Source organism: Balaenoptera physalus, assembly GCF_965194825.1.
Source record: "Balaenoptera physalus genome assembly, chromosome: 7".
NCBI classification, from domain to species: Eukaryota; Metazoa; Chordata; class Mammalia; order Artiodactyla; family Balaenopteridae; genus Balaenoptera; species Balaenoptera physalus.
Genome location: NC_138886.1, coordinates 83,352,818 through 83,369,656, shown reverse-complemented (window position 1 = coordinate 83,369,656; position 16,839 = coordinate 83,352,818). Strand labels below are relative to the sequence as shown.

General features: G+C 44.7%; 1 protein-coding gene across 12 annotated transcripts in view; it reads right to left on the bottom strand.

Moving 5' to 3' along the window:
• The window catches only part of NTRK2 (neurotrophic receptor tyrosine kinase 2), a 411,119-nt gene extending 394,513 nt beyond the window's left edge, over positions 1–16,606 (bottom strand). Inside the window, exons 1-4 of one of the 12 annotated variants that reach the window (XM_082469619.1) lie at positions 16,310–16,606; positions 15,661–15,783; positions 15,199–15,416; positions 14,144–14,717 (exon numbers count right to left, since the gene is read on the bottom strand). In XM_082469619.1, coding sequence (XP_082325745.1) covers positions 14,144–14,355 — 212 coding nt within the window. In that variant the 5' untranslated portion in view covers positions 14,356–14,717; positions 15,199–15,416; positions 15,661–15,783; positions 16,310–16,606. Of the gene's footprint in view, positions 1–14,143; positions 14,718–15,120; positions 15,417–15,660; positions 16,070–16,309 lie in introns of those variants that run through there. The other 11 variants (XM_082469620.1, XM_082469622.1, XM_082469615.1 and 8 more) reach the window with 11 other exon arrangements.
• Between the last annotated feature and the right edge of the window lie 233 nt (positions 16,607–16,839).

Here is a 16,839-nt window from a genome sequence, read left to right as displayed (position 1 = left end):
AATGTACACTTTGACAGCCCAAAGAACAACCTATAAATACTCTAATTTGGAATTCTAAATGATAGATTTGTAGGGGAGGGGAATACACATGCATATATCCTTGTGTCTGTGTATAATATGGAGATCTAGGACATTGTGCTGGGGAACAGCAGTAAACAAGATCCACATGGTCCCGGCCTAAATTCATGCAGTTTATATTCTGAGGGGGTGTAGACACAGGTACTCGGGTGCGCATTTACAATACTAAGTGACCTATGGTGGGATTGGGAAACACTGGGTAGGGGGCTATAAGAACACACGGAAGAGACACGTAGCCCAGAGGTGGAGGGGCAGAGGAAGTTAGCCAGAGGCAGAAGCCATGAAAACGGTGTTCCAGGCAGAGAGGACAGCCAGTGTGAAGCCTGGGAGACTAGAGCTCCACAGGGGAATTGAAAACTCAAGGAGGCTGCATCATCGTATTAAAGAAAGGGAGAGGCAAAAAATGAGGCTAGAGAAATGGGTTTGAATTTGAGGATGCAGGGCTTTTAAGACTTGTTAAGAAATTGTGAGTTTTTAATATATAAATATAACGTTACCCTAATTTCAAACATCCATATCATGTGGGGGCAGCTAGGCAAGCGGTTCCTAAAATTCATATGGAAAAAATTATCATGCAAGAATACTCTTGAAAATTCTGAAAGTAATTGATGAGTAAGACTAATACTTCAAGTAGAAAAAATTTATATATATGTATACGAAACTTCAGGAGATAAAAAGTTTAGTGCTAGCATGTAAACAGACAAACTGATTAACAGAAGAGGACAGATGTCGAAATAGGCCAAAATACAAAGATGATCTTCATACTTAATCAAATTGTTATTTTAAATTAGTGAGGGAAAGTTCTAATTATATAATCAATGGTGTCAAGAGACCTGATGGGCTGATTAGCTCTCTTGAAAGAATATAAAACAATTTTTTTTGCTACTTCACTCCTTATATTTTAAAAATCCAGATAGAGCAAAGCTTTGAATACAGAAGCATGAAATAGTAAAGGTAACAGAAGAAAATATAGGAGACTTATTTTAATCTCTTATAGACGGGAAGACTCTTTTTAGCCATATTTACAATACAGAAGCCATAAGGAAATAACAAATTTTACTACAAAAACATTTAATTCTGCGTTACCAAAAAAAGAACTATAATCAACATCAGAAGACAAGCAAAACATTAGACAAAGCATAAATTTTCTTATTGTTAAATAGATTTTAGGAATCAATTTTTTGTAAAGGTCACCAAACCAATAGAAAAAGAAAATAGTTAAGGGATACATAGTTCACAGGAAAAGAAATACAAATGGCTTACAAATATATAAAAAGATTTTTAACCTAGATCATAATTACAGAACTGTGAAATAAAACAATGATGAGATGCTATTTCCCAAGAATATGATTGACAAAGGTCAAGAGGTTTGATAACAAACAGTATTGGCTTGGCTGTAGAAAAAGAGGTGCTTCCAGTTTGGGTGGGAGAATAAAATGGTGTGATCTTTTTGCCAGACAACTTGGCAATATCTATCAAATCACAAGTGTCTTGCAAATGTCACTGCAATTCAAATTCTAGGAAAATCATGTACGTGTGCAAGAACTTGAGCACAAGGTTGTTCAACTGGAGGTTAGTTAAATAAAAACTATTCATTCAATGGGTACTGTGCGGCTGTGAAAAAAAAAATAAGGTTTGAGTACATATGCAGATACAGAAACATTTTTAAGATACGCTGTTAAGTAAAAAAAAACACCAAGATGTAGAACACTATAGCATGCCCCTCATTTGCATACAAATTATATATATATATATATATATATATATATATATATATACATACTCACATACTCATGTTACGAGTAGACTGTTTCTAGAAGCAGACACACAAACTAAAATCAAAGTTTCTACTGGAGAGAGAGGCTGAGGGATTAGCAGGTTGGAGGTTAACTTCTCATGATACACTTCTTTATACTGACCATATCTTATCACATTCAAATATTACTTTTCTTAAAAACTAATTACTAATAAAATTCCATACAATAAAGTTAATGCATTTCAAAGAAAAAATGTGCAAAATCACTTTAAAGACTCAGAAAGGCTCCCAGGCTTGAGCAAGTCTTGGCTAAAGGCACTAACCTTTCTAAAGAAAGAATGTGTCAATCAGAATTGGTGCCTGGCAGTGAATGAAGGAGAGAGAAAGGAGTGTCGATCCAGGGGACACAGGTCTGGGCCAAAGTACTTCAAGTTCTGCATTCCCTTTTGTGAAGGCTCTCCCATTATGGAGATGGATGCCTCAGGCAAGCTTAGCTTAATGCCATTTAACATTTTAAATGCAGAATTAAGTGCCCTTGCTCTAATTCCAAGATCACCAAGCAAGCTTCCAGTTATAATTTGTTCTCTATTATAGATCTGCTAGTGTAGAAAGCAACTGTTATGTTGATCTATTTATTCGGGTCTATGTGATAGTTACATGCTTTGCTATATAGCGATATACTGACAATCTGGTTTGGTTTGGTTTTGTTTTAACCTGAAAAAAAACAAAACAAACAAAAAAAAACTTTGGACTTTATTTTAAGAGACATGGGGAGCCATGGGGCAATTAGAAGCAGTGACATAAGATCAGCATTTTAGAAAGACCACTCTAGCACAGTGTGGTAGGTATATGGGTAGAGAGGGGCCAAGACTGGAGACCAGGATGCCATGTAGGAAGCCGTTGCAGCATTGTAGGCAAAAATGACAGTGGAATGAATTAACTTTTTGGTTATGTAAGTACTTATTTGATGTTCATTTCCCCTCCCAGACTGCAAGCTTGGTAAGGAGAAGAAACCAGGTCAGTCTTTCTTTCGACCAGATCCCAAGTACTTAGCATGACACAGAGCAGATCCCAGTTAATATCTGTTGGAAGAAAGAATAAACGAGCAAATGAATGTGGGCAGTAGAGATAAAAAGAATTGGACAAATTTAAGAAATATTTAGAGAAGTGAATTGGCAAGACTTGATAATTGAGTGAATACAGGGGTTAAAGGGAGGGAGGAGCCAAGGTTTGGGACATGCAAAACCTTTTGACCAAGTGGGCAGTGGCGCCATCCATTAAGATAGGGAACACTGGAGATGGTTTGGGGTGACCATGATGATTTAACTTGGAAATGTCGAGCGTGATGCACTATGACATATCCAAGAGGGATGTTCAGTAGGCAGATGACCCAAAGGTCATCCCTGATAGTTGATGGGGACGATTATTAGGACATAAGCAACATGCAGAAAGCAACAGAAGTCATAGGTGAGGATGACATATCCCAGGAAAAGAAGCAGCCCTAGGAAAGAAGCCAAAGAGACATCAACTTTTAGGAGGGAAGCAGAGAAAAGGAAATCCTTAAGTAAGAAGACTCTCCCTAGCCAGAGGGATAGGGAGAAAACAAGGAAAGTCCATTGACACCAAGGCCAAAGAAAAAGGATGCTTCAGGGAGAGTGAGAAATGAGGCCAAGTTCTGCTAAGAAGCAAATAAGAGGACAGAGAAATACGCCTTGGATTTAGTCCTGTAAAGGTCTTTGGAGATGGCAGTGGAGAGCAAGTTTGATGAAGCAGTAGGCTGAGACTGGATTGGGAGGGGAGAAAATAGACACAATGAATACAGCCCAGTCTTCTAAGATCAGGATTGGAAGGGAGAGAGGAAAGGGCTGAGACTAAAGGAAAATGGAAGGAGAGGGGACAGAGCTAAAGGAAAACTTTTCTAAGATGGAAGGGACCTGGTCCTGCTTCAATTCTGATGTTGACAAGAGAAAGAGACTGAAAATATAGATGAGAGAAGGAAAGTCATCAACAGAGAAAAGTTTAAGGGGATGGGATCTGTAATAGAGGTGGAGTGATTAGTTTCAGCCAAAGGTGCTCCAGCCCTCCCCGTCTACTGGAAGGAAAAGGTTAGTTTCAGATACAGGCAGTTTGTTCAAATGGAATATAAGTGGATGAGGCCACGAGAACATCACAAATATTGACAGAGAAAAAATAACCAAACTCAGCTGGGTTACTGCCATCATAGGAAGTAGAAATGGGAACTGCTCACATCCAGTCTACATGTCTAAGGCTCCCACTATTAACAGGGTAAAGTATGCACATTTGAAATATGTGATCTGGCTGAAGCTGAAACAATCACCATATAAATGTGGGTTTTAGCCTCATGTGCACTGGCTGTCCTTATCACATTATATTAAAATTAGATCTGTCTCTCCCACTAGATATAAACTACTCAGGGGCTTCTTGCTTCCGTAAAGTACTTTATTTGTCTGTAGCATCACCAATGTCCTCAATAAACACTAGTTGAACTGAACTAATGTTTGCATGAAGTTTGAATTAGATGGCAGACAGTCCAAATGACAATCGGGAAACATATTCCAGCCAGAAGGAAAGGAAAAGTTGATGGAGGCAGAAAGATGAGATTTGATTTCAGTGCACATTCCTGCTTTGGGGGGTCACAGAAGATGGAGACTGGCAAAGAGGCAAGCCAGTAAGAGATCTCTCCGGAGTACCACCCACAGGAATGGACCGAGAGTGGGCTGAAAAGGTCAGGGCACGCCAGAGTGGCGGGTGTTCTGATCAGATGTGAACATAGGGATTAGCTGATGCAATTACCTAAAAGTGCAGGTAGAGAGTAGACGTTAAGAAAACTATCAAAAAAATGTTTGTTTCAATGAGTGGGAAACCTTAGGAGCACCGCCACCCAGGTTGGCAGGGAGCAGGTAACCTGCAAAGCCATCTGACCTGAGCTGCAGAGGTGGACTTGAGAAACTCACTGAGAGAACTCTGCTGTTTCAGCCACCAAGAGGACTGGAGCAAGCTCTGCGCTGGCCCGGGGGAGGAGGCAAGGGCGAATTCCAGGACAGGAAAGGAAACACTGGTGCCCACGGCTGACTGACTCAGAACCACAGAACCTTTCAGAAATTTGCGTCCATCTGAATCCCAACCTTCAGTTTCAGGATTAGGGGACTGGCTGGTGAGATGAAACGGCTCACCCAGGATCCCAGGTTCTGATGCCGTGAGAGTGTGGGTATGAACCCCCACTCCCATCTCCCCATCCAGGTCCCCTTCAGTTACACCAGGTTCCTTTACGCTGCTGCCTCTCTGTCTACATTATCCTTAGCAGGCCAGGTTCAGGTGGAACCATGGTGATGACCCACAGGTCCTGTAACCCAAGATTTCTTCACAATCCACGAAAGGGGCTTTGCAGCCAAGCACCTGCCTGAGCGTGTGTGTGTGTGTCTGTGTCTGTGTGTGCGCGTTGGGGGCAGCGGGGAGGGGGATAAGAAACATCACCAGAAACAGAGGAAGGAGACTGAAGGGTCACAGAGGGAAAAGGCCAAACCTAGAGTGCAAGGACAACACGCCAGAAGCAAAATCTCCCGTGATGCTCTGAGTTCAGGGTGACAGCAGAGGGGCTGTGAAGTAAAGCTGAAAGAAGACCAAAAAGGGTATGTGGTTCGGGTTGGTTGAGCTGTTTGGAGAGAAGTGCTTGTTTTTCTATCATGCCTTGCCAGAGAACTTAGCAGCCATCGTGTCAAGCTCTCTGGTCCACCACTCCCCGGCCCCGCACACACACACTGAATGGTAAGTAAGCCCAGGCTCAAGAAGGGAAGCGAGCTGTCCCCACTGCGAGCCACAGTCAGAGAATTTGGGCCCAGACCCCTGTACCACCTCACAGCAGGGAACTCCAGGGCACATGAAGCAGAAACAACTTTTATGACAAAGATTAGAGTTTAGAAGAGCCCACCTTTTAAATTGCACCATATTTCAGAGGTCGAAAAGCAAAATTTTAATGTCTTTTGGTTTAAATGACACTATTGTAGAACTGTTCAAAAATACTTCACTGAAATAAAATTTTTGTTTCTGTTGAGGACTGATCAAGGAGCACAGACACATGGGTTTCTGAGTAGCCAGGTCGGCTAACGGACTCGCTGCTCTAAAGCTCACATATTTCACCCAGAGAAGACCTCCTGTCAGGTCCTCACCGAGAGAAATGCAGAATGATTAAAACAAATTTTTAAAAAGTCTGGGTGGGGATGTAATGTACAGCATGGTGACTATAATCAACAAGACTGTATTATATATTTGAAACTTGCTAAGAGAGTAGATCTTCAAAATTCGCATCACACGAAAAAAAAAGGTGGTAACTATGTGTGCTGATGGATGTTAACTAGATTTACTGTGGTGATCATTTTGCAAAATATGCAAATATTGAATCATTATGTTGCATGCCTGAAACTAATGTAGTGTTGTAAGTCAATTACATCTCAATTTTTTTAAAAGTCTGGATGGTTTAAGGAAGTAAATCCTAAATTGTCAGAAAAATTGTACAATTCAAGATAATTAAGTCTGAAAGGACCACATCTAGTACAGTTTTATACGTATATATATATATTCATAGACACATGGTACACACATAAATAGAATTCTGGGGGGTGTGTCTGTCTGTCCAAGAAATTATTGGGATATGAAGATTACAGGAAAGGGTGGGGTACTAGATAGCAATAGGTCATTCTTTGCAGTAAAAAAGGGAACTATAAATGATGTGTGATTATTAAAATTTTTACCCTATACTAGAAGATGCCATATTCCCAAGGACCTACAAATCATTTATCTTTTAATAGTATAACAGGTTACAAAGGAGGAGATGATGGTAGAAGGGAAAAGACATGGATGAAACCTCAGTCCACCTCCTTCCCACTGCCATGCTGTTTAACTTGTGAACATTTATTTGAATATCTACTCCTCCTAAAATTGCTTGTACTCTCAAGGCGAAATTTGGGCAGGTGGGGCTGAGCAGACAAAGCCCGAAGCGAGACACTGGGTAAAATTCTCTCCTGAATTATTCTCCGCTTGACCAGAGAGCCCTGGGCAAGCCAATCAACCTGACAGTCTGTCCGAGGCTGTCAGGACCTTCCCACCTACTTCAGAGCGAGGTTTTAAACCTAAATAAGCAGATGTCTGTAAAGTGCTTTCCAGGCCCCTTGGGGAGAAGCCCTGCGTGAAACCAGAGGTACTGTGTATGTCTCAGACGTGTGCTCATAACTGGAAAAGCCTTAGTGCAGGCCGCGTACAACATACAAAATGGTAGCAGAATGAATTCTGAATGTGAGTCCACACCCCTTAAGCTTGCTCACTGGTTCAGCCATCAATCTTGGGGCAGTGAGAAGTCAGGGGAAAAGAGAAGGCTGGAAAGAATAGTACTCTCTGGCCACAGGGCTTTCATGGGAGCTAAGACGGACTTCGTACACAGGGCTGTGGGTTCCTCCACGTACATAACCACCCCTGACTGTGGCAAGGACTCCAGGGCAGCAGCCTCCATTCTGTTCTGTCCGCTCTGCCCTCCCTCCTATCCCAACCTACCAAGATGGTCCAGCAGGTGCAAGGTCCGCGTCCCCCACTGCAGCCAACTCATGAAGGCTTTTCTCTGTAGCCTGACTTTTGTGTATGCATTACTTACAGAAGAGGAAGACTTAAAATTAAAACAAACAAACACACTCACAGTAAAGTAAACAAAAAAACTGTATTTCTTCCCATGTAAAGATCAAGTCATTGTTTTGGGATCAGTAGCTCATAAACTTTTTAACTGCTTTGTCTCCAGTGGAGACGGGTTCACGTGGACTTAGCCAGACCAAGGTTGTCTTCACATCTCTGGTGCTTCTCAGATGGTGAGCTCAAGTCAGTCCAAGGACACAGAACAGAGGGGAGGCATCCTAAAGTGAGGGCCTTGGCACTTCGGGGTGCCAGGAGGAAGCTTCTAGGCCCCACAATGTCTTTAATGCACCGTGGCCTTAAAAGCGACTCTCTTCACTGCCCCTTGTTCATGCGGAGGAGGTTGGAGCAGAGCATCTCTAAGGCCCCTTTTCCTTCCGTGATTCTGATTTTAAGTGACCCTGTGACCTTGGTCTCATCAGCCCAGCACTAACATGCCACGAGTCTTCTGAGCAGCTCACATTTAGAAAGACACGGATGTACTCTGAAATAACCCATATGGGAAAAGAATCTTTAAAAAAAAAGTGGATATATGTATATGTATAACAGATTCACTTTTCTGTACACCTGAAAGTAACACAACATTGTAAATCAACTATATTCCAATAAAAATCATCAAAAATAAAAATTTTTTAACATCTTTATTGGAGTATAATTGCTTTATCATGTTGTGTCAGTTTCTGCTTTATAACAAACTGAATCAGCTATATGTATACATATATGCCCATATCCCCTCCCTCTTGCGTCTCCCTCCCACCCTCCCTATCCCACCACTCTAGGTGGTCACAAAGCACCGAGCTGATCTGCCTGTGCTTCCCACTAGCTATCTGTTTTATATTTGGCACTGTATATATGTCAATGCTACTCTCTCACTTCATCCCAGCTTACCCTTCCCCCTCCCCATGTCCTCAAGTCCATTCTCTACGTCTGCATCTTTAAAAATAAAATTTTTTAGAAAGACATGGATGGCTTGGAGAATTCAGAGCAGACACTGAAAACATGCACATAGGACATGATGACACTAAAAGTCCTCAGATTCTCTCACTGCTGGGCTCTGAGCACACAGCACCACTATTACTTGATAGCTGATGTACAAACTGCACTTCCTCCTGAACCAAAGCTTTGCAGAGCTTCAGGATCAGAGCATGGAATCCAAAGCCCTAGGTTTACATCTGACAAGCTCAGGCCCAGAGACATTAAGGAGCTGTTTCAAGATCAGGTAACTCCTGACTTCAGCTTTCTATAACATACGGGGTTCTTTGGAAATATGTAAGCTTAGTACCTATGCATTATTTTTCTTCCCAGCTTTAGAACAAACACATGCATTTATTCACTCCTTCATCTCTGAGATGAACATTTACGACTTCCCAGTCCTTTGGACAGCCCGGAGAGCAAAGTGAGTGGTGAGAAGGCATCCTGATTATGTGGGGTCTGGACACAGGGAGGGGGAAGGGTAAGCTGGGACGAAGTGAGAGAGTGGCATGGACATATATACACTACCAAATGTAAAATAGATAGCTAGTGGGAAGCAGCCGCATAGCACAGGGAGATCAGCTCGGTGCTTTGTGACCACCTAGAGTGGTGGGATAGGGAGGGTGGGAGGGAGACGCAAGAGGGAGGAGATATGGGGATATATGTATATGTATAGCTGATTCACTTTGTTATAAAGCAGAAACTAACACACCGTTGTAAAGCAATTATACTCCAATAAAGATGTTAAAAAAATAAAAATAAAAATAAAGAAATCAAATATGGAGCTAAAATTATCAGGCCACTGCAGAGCTCAGATCTCTGCCACCTGGGTAATGAGATTTGTGTTTTAAAGACTTAGCCCAAATAGATTATGGCAATGATCAATCAACTATTAACAAGGCTCAGGTTTTTTCTATCCCTTTTTTTCTCTCACACACATCAAAGGAGAAAAAAATCGCCCTGTCTAAATAACCACTCCCCCAAATCATCCAATTGATTTGTAAACACTAAGAAGAACCAAAAACTGGTATTGCTCTAAGGAGCAGCAGGTTCAATGCCACATTCTACCCTACGGTTTTTGAACCTATAAGAAGGTCTCTAGAGAAGTGGTAAAGTTAGTTGGAGGGATAATGTCAGGGTATGATATTCAGTAATGGCTTGATAATGTTTCTCTTCCTAACAGGGAAGATGAGCAATGAGTTAAAACAGGAGGCACTTGCTTGGTACCAAAGGTTAAAAAAAAAAAAAAGGAAAGGAAGGAAGGAAGCAAGGGAGAAAGAAAGAAAGAGAAAGAAAGAAAAGAAGAAAAAGAAACCTAAAACAGAAAAAGAAAAGAAATTCAATTCCCTTTCCCCAGCTAAACAAAAACTCTAGGTTTTATAGCCCTATGACCTAGAGATAGTCAAAGAAATCATACAGAATGTTCCTGGGGAGAAAGAGACCTCAACTCTCAGCTGCTCAGCCAACTTTTCAGCTTAGAAAATGTCTTTACAAGGGAATATTGAAACAACACAAACAGAGGTTTATGGGATAGAAACAGTGAAAGATCTTAAACAGAACTAAACACAGTGCTGGAGAGCTATGACCACATCATCTCAACTTCCCATTACTTGCTTCTAATAGCATATAACCCAGGCTCTTCTCTTAACTCTAGTGCTCCGAATTCCCATAAGGAAATATCACTTTTCGGAGAAGAAAAAAAAATCAAACACATTTTCCTGTATAGTCAATGAGAGGTGATGGAAAGGGGGTGGTGGAAGAAAGTAGGGTCAGAAGGTCAGGGGATCTTTCAGTTGTTTTACTCAATGTAATAAAAACCTCCTCGATGTAGAGATAGAAGGTATGAAACTAAGAAGATTTCAAATGGTTGTGCTGAGCTGAATTCTGTAAATACCTTCACCAGGAAGACAACATGCTTTCAACTCCAGCTTGCAAGTTGTATTGAATAATGAATGATGTAAATAAGACCACCTTATTTATTAATAAGTCCAGTGTGGCTTATGCAACCACACTCAAAACTTAGTCTGTGGTTCTTAAATGCATGTAAAGCACAATTCAAGGTTCTAGAAGCCCCAATGGAGGGGCTGAGAAGTAATATCAGAGTAATAAAATCTGATGCCTTTCACTGAATCCTTATAATGGGTCCAGAATTTTTTTTAGTACAATTAATTGCCGTGGAAAAGCTTACTAAGGTGAGAGAGCCAAAATCAATGGGTTAATGACATAACATTACAGCTGCTTAACCAAGCCAACAATAAATTGCATACAGAGGCTCTGGCAGCAGAAGCTAAAAATTCTATTTATGTTGTACTAAGAGGAAAAATATTAGACTGGTCTCCAAATATTAATCCAAAATCAGCAAATGTCACCGAAGAAAATTAGAAATAAAAGGTCATTGCTGGTCTTCATAAAATATGGGCAATATAAAAATGCCCTTTCACAACTATGTGAATATACTTAACACTTCTGATATGGCAGACTTTATGTCATGTGTGTGTTTCTGACCACAATTTTTAAAAATCCATGACCTATTTTACATTTCAACCATACCTTTTACCACTAGGTGAGACAGAACTTGTCCTTTGCAAAGCATTTTGCCACATTCTGAGACTTAAAGGTCTGGTTACATAACTCCAACCACAGACTTTACTCTTGAATCCCATTTATATGTGACAATAGCATTGTTTGTAAATTTAACTTAGCACTGTTTTGGTGTAACCATCTCCAAATAACAGAAGCTGGCACATACTGGCAGTGTGATGTTAGGCAGCTGTGATGTGTATCTATAGACAGATATAGATCTAGACAGGGGCCACATTAGTGGGTAAAGAGTATGAGACAGATACTGTGAAGGGGAGATTTTTAATAAAATAGGTTCAAACAGTGACTGAAAACGAAATGTCAGCATGGCTTAAAATACGCATATAGAATCAAAAAATAAAATCCTCTCCCTTAATTAGTCTGTACATATATTTTTAAAATGTTCTACCACAGGCTCTCTCTGCACCTTAAAAGGCACAATGGTTGTGCTTTCCCCCCAAGATATAGATATTAAAAGATTTACTATTTTTAAATGATAGGGTAAACTGTTGTTTCAGCAAGTTCTAATCACGGTTTATTTAGTTACATTGGTCCTATTTTAAAAAGATAGAAACATATAATTTCAGCTAAACTCCATTAAACTAGAACTTTAAAACAAGTTATTTTAAGAATACCATTGGGTCTAATAACAAAGTTAAAAAAAAAAAAGTGTAATTTGGTTTCAACTGCAGCTGGTATCCACTGGCCGAGAATTTAAAAGCTGTTTAAGCAAATATTAATATGTAAGAAAGACAGCACAGATGGTGTCATATAAGGATGAGAGTGAAACAAGCCCTACCACTGATGTCACTTTGATATCAAAGCAGCAAAATTCAAAATAATTATACAAAGTGCTTTCCAAACAAGGATTTCAATACATTTTACAGATAAAGACACTGGGACACAAACTGCCCAGGCTCAAATAAAGCTGAGGGAATGAGCAGACAAAAGTAGTTTTTCTCAGAGCTCACCCCTATCAGCCTGACTCATGTTTCTAACCTAATTCTCCATCATGAACACTTAGCCTACACACCTCTCCGTTCTATCAATCTCAGTGGATTTTCAAATCAAAAGAAGAAAATGAATAGAAATTAGGAGTTATGATTAGCCATTATTAAATGGATAACTGTGACAAATGCTTTGGTAAATGTAAAAAATAATAATAATAATTAGGCCTGAAAATAGGAACCTGCCATCAGATAAAAAAGCAACAAAAATTGTAAGAACTAATACATGAAAGCTCTACTCAAGTCTGTTAATTTCATATACATCAGGCAGCTAAGACCACTAAGGCATAAAATAATATTCCTTAAATTTAAAGAGTTTTATTTTTCCTCCAATTATGGCCTTAAAAAGTACTAAAATGAAAAAAAAACAAGCCCTAGTTTTCCTCCTTCATTATGTATCTATCACCTAATACAGAATTTATAAACAATCACAAAAGAAAACAACATCTAACTGTATACAGACACTCCCCACGGCCTCAAAATAGTCTGAAGGGCTCTGAATTCCATATGGCTTCCTCCATCTGACTACTGACACCCCATCTCATGAAAAAGACACAAATCCTGACAAAGGGCCACGGACACTTTGACCAGCCTGGCGCGCTTCCACCAGCCCAAGCCAGGGCCAGCGCAGTCGGGGCCCTACCCACCCTTCCTCTCCAGCCCTGCCTCTGCTCTCCTTGCCAAAACGATTGCCATCCGAGCATCCCAGAGCCAGCCTGACAGTTGGCTGCTCCCGGCACATCTCAGCACTGCTGCGCCGGCACGTTTCTGCTCGGTTCTGTTGTCATTGCCTTCTGCCTGAGCCTTCTAACACGAGCATCACCGGCAGAACAAACAACAGAGACTGGGAAGGTCTCTTACTTACATTAAAAAACAGGTTGTCTCGGTCAACTATGTTGGCACAACCAGGGCGGGCGTTATCCGTGGGGGGGAAAAATGCATGCGCACTCGTCAACCGGAAGGCCACAGCCCAAGCCCTACTTTCAGGGCTGCCTATCGTGGTGTCAAACAGCCTCAAGAAAACCAGGAGAAACTTGGCCTTATAATCCTCTATATGGATGAATAAAATCTCATGTCAATGAAACATATAAAATGGCAAAGTCCCTGGTTGGAGGGGGGTGGGCAGGGAATCTCTAATAGAGGGGACAGGGGCACGTTGGAGAAAGGACTGGTGAATTCCTACTTGGTAATGGATTTGTCACAAGGCATCAGAAGAGGAGGACAGAAATACATAATTCTGCTTCTCCATTCGACCAGGACAAGCTCAAGCATTTCCAGGGACCTAGGGGTCCCAGGCTAAAGGCAGCATTCATCAGAGTATTACACACTGTTTTATCATCCAACTTCGTCCTGGGGAACTATTCAATGGGCGATTAAGATTTATAATCCAAATGGTCTCAAAATTATATCTCTGGGAAGTCAAGTCCAAATTAAATCAGACCAGGCTTTTAGGCTTCCAACGATCACATTTTCTCTTTTGAGCCAGTGCATTTCAACTCTCAGAACTTCTCCTCTTACAGATCATTTTCAAGGCCATCTCTGGATGCAATCTCCTAAGCCAAATCTGATATATAAAATGAAAAGGGAAATTGGTGAACTCCAAACCTCAGAGAACGAAGCTAAGCGGGGGAGACTCTAACTTCCTTCAACAGATTTTTCAAAAGTTAATTATTTTAACCTCCTTTCTCATAAATATTACTGGAACTTCTCCTAACACAATATACACAGAGCGCCTTATGAAACAAAAATATCCAAAACTAAGTTATTGCATATGGAAAGCCTAAAGCACACCCAGCAAGGCTTTGAAATATAAAGTGCATAGGAATATAATATAGTAGACATATATTGTTTGGAACATTTTAAATTGTCACACTTCTCGTGTCAGCAGCCCCAAGGCAGTGAAACAGGTAACTGACAGATGGTCCAGCCCTGCACCTCTCATCTCTGACTTCTCCCCAGACTTGAAACAACGTTCATGCCCAGGACGGACCCGCCTGGCCAGCCCCGGCCCTAGAGGCCAGGAGAGGAGGAAGGAGGAAGAGCACCAGCAACTCACATTTCGGTGATGTTCTCGGGGTCTGCACTGGAAGACTCCAGCCTCGGAAATGCCACGATGCCAGGAGAAGGGTCGCTGCACCAGATCCGAGAGGCGCTGCATTTGCAGGATGTGGGACAGGCAAGAGCGGCCCTCCAGAAGCCCACGATCAGCCAGCAGAAGCCCCAGAGCCGCGCCATGGCGGGCCCATGCCACCTCGTCCAGGACGACATTCCTAGCCACCAGTGCCAGCCCGAGTCAGACTGAGTACGTGTCCCTGCGCGGCACCGGCCGGCCTCCCCTGCCGGTGTTGGGTGGCCTTTGCCCCGCTCGCCGCTGTCTCCTCTCGGTGCTCGTCTCAGGCGTGCAGAGCCGCGCGTGTCCGGGGCTGAGCGTGTCCTGGCGGACGGCACCGTTCACAGTGGCAGGGGCATCCCGGGCCTCCTCACAGGGGGCGCTACCGCCGCTCGGGGCTCCGCCGCGGCCGCCGCTGCATGGCCCGGCGAGCCGAGCACCGGCCCGCGGCGCTCCCGGGACGCTCTGGCGCGCAGGCTGCTGGCTAGACTCGCGCTGGGATCCGGGACGCACCTCGGGGCTGAGGACAAACAGACAGGCGTAAGACTGAGCTGAAGACCCCATACACCACGAATTGGGGTACTCTCCCTCTGCGCTCGCGTCACCCCCACCCCGAGCCCAGCCGGGGACTGTGGATGGATGAGTGCCCAGCTCCGGCCCCAGGAATAAACTGGCCCCTCGATGGCACTGTCGCCGCGGGGCCTCCAGTGCGCTCACTCTCTCCCTGAGTCTGAGGTTGAGGGAGGGGAAATAGGTCCCCGCGACAGGATTCCATGGCACGGGCCAGGGGTAGGACCCTTTAAAGGGAGACGCGGAGACTGCCAGGGACGATGGTTCCGCGACGGGACTCCCGAATGATGCTGCAGAATCCGCCACGGCCCCTGGGCGCAGGGGGCTCGGGCAGGTGGCGCGGCGCGTCCCACCTGGGGAGCCGCCGCGGCCGCCCCAGCGGGGGGACTGTGAGGGCCGAGACGACGGAGGGCACTGTCCGCGCTGCTCACCCGGGCTCTGGCACCTACCGCCCGCCGGCGGCGCCTGGGTCCAGGCTCCTCCTGCCGCTGGGCACGGAGCTCGGAGAGCGCGAGCGAAGGAGCGAGCGAGGCTCCTGCTCCAACCCAATTCCGGGAGCCGCCGCCGCCGCCGCCGCCGCCTCTGCTACTGCTGGTGAAGTGACGTGAGGGCTGACGCAGAGCAGGGGCAGAAACTCCAGAAAATTAGTCTGAAATCCAAAAACACACACGCTCATACACACACAAACCCATAACACCCTCCAGACAAAAGCAACAGGGAGAGGAGGGGAATCTGGGGGCGAGCGGAGAGGAGGGAGGCATCGGTGCCACTGGCCAGAAGCAGACAGCAGCAGCATGTGGGAGTTCACACACGCGCACACCCGCACACAGCCCGGCCGTATAGACGCGCGCGCCTGTGTGTGCATGTGTGTGCGTGCATTTAGATCCAGGTACCTCTGAGATGAACCGTTGCTCCGCTCTGACGCCTCCCAGTCCCTAATTCACACCACGGTCTCTTCTAATAACGCAGTAGAGGCCGTGTCCTTTTTTGAAACGGAAACCGGTCTCGGTTCAGCTCTGAAAAATGCGCTGATTCTTATTATAGGAATCCTCCCTCCCTTCTCCCTCCCGGCTGCATTCTCCTTTCCCATCCTGCCTAAAAGGGAGGACGAGCTACCCTAAAAATAAATAAATATTGTAAACACCAAAACGTGTCCAGCATTGGTAACCAAGGATAACCGCCCCCATTCCGGGCCATCTATTTGGGGATCGGTGTTTTTGGAGGGTCTTCCTGTTGGTGCTTTGGCAGAGGAAGGGGAGTCTCCAAACGCAACTCTAGCTCTCTAAGTGGGTCTTTTTCCTGCTGTTTTTTGGCATCACAGGCCCGGGAAACAGAGACATGTGAGGGGAAGGGAGCGCGCCTGACGCGTATTGGGTTCCCTAAATGCGCGGCAGCAACCCTGGCCTGTCCGATGTGTGGCGCCGCGTCATTTTCTCTCATCCTTCAACCTGGCAGGATGCAGCCATTCCCAGATCTTAGCTTCATTCCCCGCGATGCCCACCCCCACGCGGGGCACCCAGAGCCCTTGCTCCCCTGCCGTACCTTGCGCCTTTTCGGGTGTGCGCGGGTGTGCGCGAACGCGTGCCCTGCGCCCGCGCTGCCCGGAGCACGACATACATCCAGCTACTGAGAAGCCCGGCGCGGGCAGAGCCTCGCGATCTCACTAGGGACAAATGAGGCGATCCGGGAGGGTCGGGTGACAAACCGTAACTGCTCTGCGGGCGCAGTTAAATGATGGCTGCGGGGCATTCGCAAGCCTTGTCTGAGAATCCGTCTTCCCATTTGCGGCTCGGAGAGTCTGTTTTTCCGCAGTCATTTAAAAGGGAACTGGGAAAATGCACCGCAGTGCCTCACACTTCCGAGGGCTCTGGTGCCCCCGCGCGGGAAGAGAGCGCCCGGCACGCTTGGGAGCACCAACCCACTGCCGCGGCCGCGCCGGGTACTGCGCGGGGGGCGCGCTCTGGCTCCAGATGCGCCACCGGCGGCGCCCGACGCGTGCGCGCCCCTGCCCGACTCCAGCTCGGCTCTCCAGTCCTCGCCTAGCTTCCACCCCGGGAAAAGGCGGGCTACCC